This window comes from Homalodisca vitripennis, chromosome 2, assembly GCF_021130785.1.
Source record: "Homalodisca vitripennis isolate AUS2020 chromosome 2, UT_GWSS_2.1, whole genome shotgun sequence".
NCBI classification, from domain to species: domain Eukaryota; kingdom Metazoa; phylum Arthropoda; class Insecta; order Hemiptera; family Cicadellidae; genus Homalodisca; species Homalodisca vitripennis.
Window position 1 is genome coordinate 183,407,093 of NC_060208.1, and position 7,210 is coordinate 183,414,302.

The 7,210-nt window shown below is 31.9% G+C and overlaps 1 protein-coding gene across 1 annotated transcript; it reads right to left on the bottom strand.

The window, feature by feature from the left end:
- Positions 1 to 1,668: 1,668 nt before the first annotated feature.
- On the bottom strand, positions 1,669 to 4,181 carry LOC124355134. The gene is made up of 2 exons (XM_046806102.1): positions 1,956 to 4,181; positions 1,669 to 1,869 (listed from the first exon to the last, which is right to left on the bottom strand). Exons 1-2 carry the CDS (start codon positions 3,652 to 3,654, stop codon positions 1,760 to 1,762), a joined length of 1,809 nt encoding a protein of 602 aa, XP_046662058.1. The 5' UTR covers positions 3,655 to 4,181; the 3' UTR covers positions 1,669 to 1,759.
- Positions 4,182 to 7,210: the final 3,029 nt, after the last annotated feature.

A 7,210-nucleotide genomic window follows, 5' to 3' on the forward strand; every position in this document is an offset into this window, starting at 1 on the left:
GATGTAAACCCACACTAAAACAAAACAAGTCCTTTTAATTGCAAGATATGATCACACTCATACTCTGTAGGCATGTATTTGTTGGCTCCCGATGTTCGTTATCAATTTTTTTTACGTATTATACACAGAATAATAAAATAATATCAGATATTATTAAAGTTAATCTATAAATTGTCTTGGTCATTTCAGGTGTAGACTATGCAAGAAAAGTTTTGCAATACCTGTAAAATGACTTTTATTTACATTCATTAAATTTGTATAAATGGCAATAGCCATATACAAACACATATGTGAAAGAAACGGCCAAATACAAAATAATTGAATCGTAAAAAGTGAGGGCTCTGTGGTGTAATGGTAGCACATTCACCCGGCAAGTGAGAGATCCGGGTTCGAGTCCCGGCGGAGCAAGTACTTTTTGCGATTCAATGTTTATTGAAATAAATTAAATTCGGCTATTGCCATTTATACAAATTTAATTAATGTAAATAAAAGTCATTTGACAGGTATTTGGTCTTCCGATCATATGTTAGTTTGGTTATTTAAACACATATGTGAAAGAAACGGCCAAATACAAAATAATTGAATCGTAAAAAGTGAGGGCTCTGTGGTGTAATGGTAGCACATTCACCCGGCAAGTGATAGATCCGGGTTCGAGTCCCGGCGGAGCAAGTACTTTTTGCGATTCAATGTTTATTGAAATAAATTAAATTCGGCTATTGCCATTTATACAAATTTAATTAATGTAAATAAAAGTCATTTGACAGGTATTTGGTCTTCCGATCATATGTTAGTTTGGTTATTTAAACACATATGTGAAAGAAACGGCCAAATACAAAATAATTGAATCGTAAAAAGTGAGGGCTCCGTGGCCCTCACTTTTTACGATTCAAATAAATATATATATAAGATTTCGAAAGTAAAACAAAATATTTTTGTAAAAAAATGAATTTTTTTAAAGGGATTCCTGTATTACTCATTACTTAACACGAAATGTACAATTAATGCCAAAGAGCCGACTCAAAGTCCAGCTAATCTTCTACACAACTTGTGTGTACAAACATTGAGAAATTCAAGAGTACTTTTTTTAAACGTATTCATCAGTTCTTCTGCCAAAACACTATACAGCTACAGAACGTTTCTTAGATCGCATAACTAATAATATAGTGACTGATGCTTAAATTTTAACTGTAACACAAAACAAACGGATGAAACAATCCTCATTGTATTTAGTGATTGGAACATTGAAATTTACTAAGCGTCTTTCTGTAAGTGGCTAATCACGCGATCGCTATTGTTGTTATTACTTGACACCAAGTCCCCGAAGCAATACAATGGAAACAATCACAATTGAAGACGTCAGGGGAAAAACAAGCTCAGTCACATTTTGCAAACTTTTCAGGAAATAGATTTTAAAGTTTAAAGTCTAGTTTCTAAGTTAGTTTTAAGGTCAGGTTATTTTTTAAATGCTATTGTTAATATTTAACTCTTTTAATTTCACTATTTAATAGTGTATTTAAAAAAAAATAAATATTAACATCAACGTTTTTAAAATATTTGGTTAAAGTACAGTTTTTACAGTGAAAAAACAGGCTCAGTCCCGGACTGAGCCTGTTCTTCCCCATCGTACTAAACGAGGATTGAGACTAGGATAGTTAACACAAACCCAAGTCCAAAATAATACAGATATTTATTTTACATATAAAACTTAGCACATTGAAAATATAATTTAATTTGGATTGCTTCATTTAAGACCCTAATTTTATTCATCCAAATGGGGAAGATTGGTGAAGTATTCTTGGGCAGCACTACTACAAAATATCTTTAAATCTTTCAAGTCATTGTATTTGGCCTTCTTGATAGGCAGTGGACCTGTAACAAAATAATAAATTGCAATAAGGCCTAGCAAGTTAAAATTGTTTAACAGTTAAATTAGGTTCTTTAAAATGTTCACTTACCATCATAAGATTTTTCTGGCATTAGAAATTCATTTTCAGCACATACTGTTGAAGAATGGGTTTTTTTCTTTGGCAGGATTGAACATTTGTCCCACGCTGCATAGTAAGAACTCCTCAGCATCAATTTTTGTTCATTACCATTGCCTTCCTTGGAAATTTTAAGCTCCTTTATAGTCCTGGTAGCAAATGGGCATTTTTTCATATATAATGTGTCCAAGAATTTTGTCCACTGTCTACAGAATTGATTGTCAATACTCACAACTTTAAAGGGAAAAGGGTTCTTTCTAGCATTTTCAAAAACTTCAATCCAATCTGAAGGAAGTTCTGCCTTAGATTTTGTGTTGACAAGCCCCATATTCTTGTCGCATTCCATGTATGAATGGCCACGCACAGGGAATGTTACTTTGATGGAGTCAAGTTTCTTTGCTTCATAAACAAGATAATGTAAAAATCTTATCATTGTGAAGTTTTTGTTCTGGCCCGAGCAAGAGTCACAGAATATGTGAAGGTGTCTAATTTTTTCATCCAGATGTTCATAGACAAAATTGTGTAGGAAAGAAGAAACATCATCACTCCCTTTCTTTCCTTCAGTCTCAGGATATAGGTAAAAAATACTTTTCGCACTAGACAACTCATGTATGTTAAAAGCATACATTGATAACTGCCGCTTGTAGTAGATGTCATTAGTGGTAATATTCGGCAATTGTAAATTCTTACCAAAGTCCATACTTATGGCCTCATGTTCCACTGATTGCTTACATAATTGTTTGGCACGTGTTTTCCTTTTGTAGAACACATCTGCTTTGATTTTGTGGAGTTTTGCTTCATTTTCAAGAGAAGTTATTTCCTTATTAATGTTAGCAACATCATCGGATTCTCTGTTATTTTTTAATTGTTTCTGTAGCCCTGTAATTTTGGCCGTTAGTTCATCGCACTTACTGCAAGTGTCAGTTCTGGGGTAGCCAAAACTGATGTTAAAGTCACTGCAAAAACATTGTCTATATGTTTCATATGATACCTTTGCATTTGGATATTTTGTCTGAAACATTTGATGCATTTTCGAAACATTCAATTCTTCAGGTAGGTAGGTTTTGTTACTTTTGTGGAGGCTATAGTGCGATGATCTTCCTTTAAATGATTGTATGTGATCACGTATAAGATCTACAGTTTCATTAGATACTCTATGTGGCCTATTTAAATGTTTACCACGTTTGTCCTTTGGTGATGTGCCAGCAGATTTAAGACTCTTAACCAAGAACTCAACTTTGGCTTTGGAAATTCCGTGAATAGAAATGAATGCCTTACGACAAATGCTTTCTTCTACTAACATGTTATCTTTCAATACTCGTACTTTATAGGCATAAGATGCTTGATTTTCTCTAGCATTTTCTACTCTAGGCCTTCTACGCTGAACAGGTATGACAGTTATTAACCCACATAAATAGCTATTTTGTTCATCATGTGACCTCATAAGATTAAAGTCGGAGAGAATCTTATTCCGAGATGTCTCATTTACTCGTCTGAAACAGCCACGCAAACACTGACAGTCACTGCCCATTTCATGGCTTTGAATTTTTAGCATTTTACTCACAGCCGACATCCTGCCATATTTTTTCCGTTTTTTTGAAAGCTGCTCGTTGGTTTGCTTTGTTGCAGCAAGGCATTGCACTTGAGGAATATCGTCCTCTCCACTATCCATGCCAATAACTTAAATATACAAGGCCTAAGCAATATATCTACAGTTATCTTGCTACTCACACAACTAATGTTTGGAGGTTATGTTGAATTTGCACTTGTTCTGACACATTCACTAAAAAATTAGCCTACATCACATTTCCCTCTTTAGCTCAACTACAAACATAAAAACATAAGCTTACTATCTTCACTTGCAGAGGAACTTTACAATCATAACAGAGTGAACATGTTAACAGGATTAACTTTTAAAACAACACCACCAATCCAATCCAAGAAAGACAAAATAAACAGATCAGCTGATCCCACTCCCACAGTTCTCAGCTGGACTGAGCCTTTTTTTCCCCACAAAAGTAGGACTAAGCTCGTTCTTCCCCAGGACGTGGATTTTTCTTATTCTTATTACTAGGGACTGAGCTTGTTTTTGCCCAAAATTGATGTATAGATATGTTTAACAATGTTCAATTTTATTATAAATAGAAAAAAACGTATTTTGAAAAAAATGGACTGAGCCTGTTTTTCCCCTGACGTCTTCAATTGGTAAAGTGATTCCAAAGTTGAATAGTTTACGTTGCAGTAATAACTGGGAAAATAAGTAATTTAAGTTTCTTGAAGGAGTCATTTAAGTTTGACACGAAATCGGTTTATATATTTTGTAGTAGAAATATCTGAATAAAGAATTTATAAACAGAGTTTTTATTCACGCGAGAGATTTTTATTTCTAGTGTAAAATAAAGTATTAGAGTTTGAAACTCAATTTAAAAAGTGGGCAACAAGTTTTTATTTCATCACGCCCTTGCGTTGTAGAACTCTGTCTAGTTCACAAAAACGTTTGCGTTATTTGAACACTGCTATGAAACCTAAATTAATGAACAAAAAGATGAATGTATCATGTGCTAAGCTATATCGTGAAATATTTAATTTTCGTAAGATATCTCCAAGACACTAATTTGTTTATTCTATTTATATCTAGATATAAATGAGTTTTATGATTGTATAAGTCCAACAATGGAATTTGCCTCAACACTATTTAAATACACATTTTAGTATGATGACATGTTTTCTCTATTGTCAGTTATGTAAATATTTCTTTTGTTGTGACTTTGTCATTCTGTCTGTTCGCAAATATCTTACGAAGGAATTGAGCTATACCACACTGAAGTATTTTATTTTATGGTCCTGATTCCGATTAATTTATAGGAAGTATAGGAAGAGTATACGAAGATAGGAGTATTTTTTTATTCAACAGTATTATTTATTATAGTACAATTTATTTTTCTGGCCATGTGAAAGATTAGCAACTTATTTACTGTAAAAAATACACACTTTTACAAAGTAATCCAATATTTTACACGATGAGATGCTATAGCTCAAGTATGTGCACAAGTAACTATTTAGATCCATATTAGGTATGTTAAATATTATATTGATAATATATTAAACAATAAGAAGGTAAAATAGAGTGCCATAAATCACTGAGATGATGCGTATCGAGGAGTCTTGTTAGAGTGGCTGAGTCAGCCTTCACTATTGACACACCCTTCACTGGAGCTGCCTGTGACCAGTCGATAATACTGCGGCTCAGCTGTTCGTTGCCAGAAGACTCACAAGTTATTAGATTCGTCCAACTGAAAACGTTTATTGGAAATTGTTTTAGATTACCGGTTGAGAAAGACGATAAAGTATTTGTTGAAGAATATAAGTGTTTAGGTCTTCTTCGTACATAACTATACACTTTTATAATAACGACCAACAAACGAAATGGAACAGTTACTAATACGTTACATAATTTACCAGCGTTATCTGAGATTTATACAGTTTTAAACATGCGACATAGAACACATATAGCGCGATAAAATTTGCAATTGTATTACATTTTTGCTGTAACGTGACACATGTTTTGGGGCACTTCTACATTTTATTATTAAGATTTTGTACCATGTATGCAAAACAGGTTCATTTACTTCTTCCTCTTATCCCACCATTTTAATTAATTTAACATAAATTGTTCTTAGTTAACGCTTATTTTGTTGAAAATTTATATTCTTTGAGGTATAATTTCTGGGATTTGTTGGAATTGAAGTTTACAGAAGTCAATCACTGAACCAATCACCGTGCTCTTTCGTGTAAAATTAATTTAAGACTTCACAGCAAAATTTGGCCCTAAAATTTCAATTGGATATTTAAGTTAATGGCTGCCCACTGCAAAAACACAATCTTTATTGGGCGCAAAAAACAACCTATGGAACTGCAGGAGGTACGAGAGGTAAAGTAATATGTCCACATATCCCGCATATATTGGAAGTCACTGAATTATTTAGGGTTTAATATATTCAGAACCAGCACTATATACCCTATTTGTTATTATTCTTATTATTTTGTTAGTTAGTTTTTTCCATAATTTGGTTACATTTAAAATTTATTCAAATATATTACATCCATATATGCTAAGGGAGCACTAGATAACTTAAAACGGATTAGCATCCTTCGTAGAATGAAACAATACAGTCAAAACTATTTATTTTTAAGGATATGGATATTAAGTGTGGAGTTACCGTATAATATGTTTAATCCACCATCATAAAATCCATATCGTCAATTAAGAAAAAAGATATACAGCGACTCTTATAGAAGTAATTAGTCTGTGTATAAATATAAATATATATATATATATATATATATATATATATATATATTATATATATATTATATATATATTATATATATATATTTATTTATATATATATTTGAATTATTTAATTCTGGTGTTTATCTTTTCATTTATATAAACAACACGAATTTATCCTCTGATTGTTTATAAAAATGTTCATACATAGCGTTAGTGTAGGAAACATATTTTTATTTCAATCGTTGAAAACTGCTATTATTCAAACAGTTTCTTTTTAATTCCCTGCATCATACCCTTTGTAACTTCGTGTGTTAGGGATTCTCTCTTTTTAAGATTTTAAGATTTCTCTTATTGTTAACCATGACATTTAACAAATTGAGTCCAGTCATATGAACATTCAGCGTGTTACGGTTAAAATTAAAAGTAATAAAGTGGAAAGTCATTGTTAAATTTCGATGATAAGATGCCTGTTACAAATAAAAAATGTTAGATATAAAGGCAAAAGTTTAATAAACGTGGAAGAATTTTGCCAGTTGTATCTTCAAGAATCTTCAAGTTGTGCATATATGAAAAGTTAGTATATGTAAAACTGAATCATTTACTAAAAGTCGCGTTAGTTCTTTAAGAAAGTACACCTCTATGTTTCTGCAAACGGTTGAAACACATTTAATCCTATAATACAGTAGCATTAGTCATAACTCACACCAACCTACCGACCAACAGCATATGTTTGGGGAACAATAATATAATTTTTTTCCAAATATAAACTAGTAGAAAGTGTTTTTTGTAATACAGGTGATCATGCATAATTGGAATTAAAGAGGCACAGAAGTACTAGTAAACATTCAAAATATTAATTGTATGTAAGTAAATTTATTATTATTTTCAGTATAGATATTTTAAAATTAGTTCATGTATAATGCAAGTTTTATCA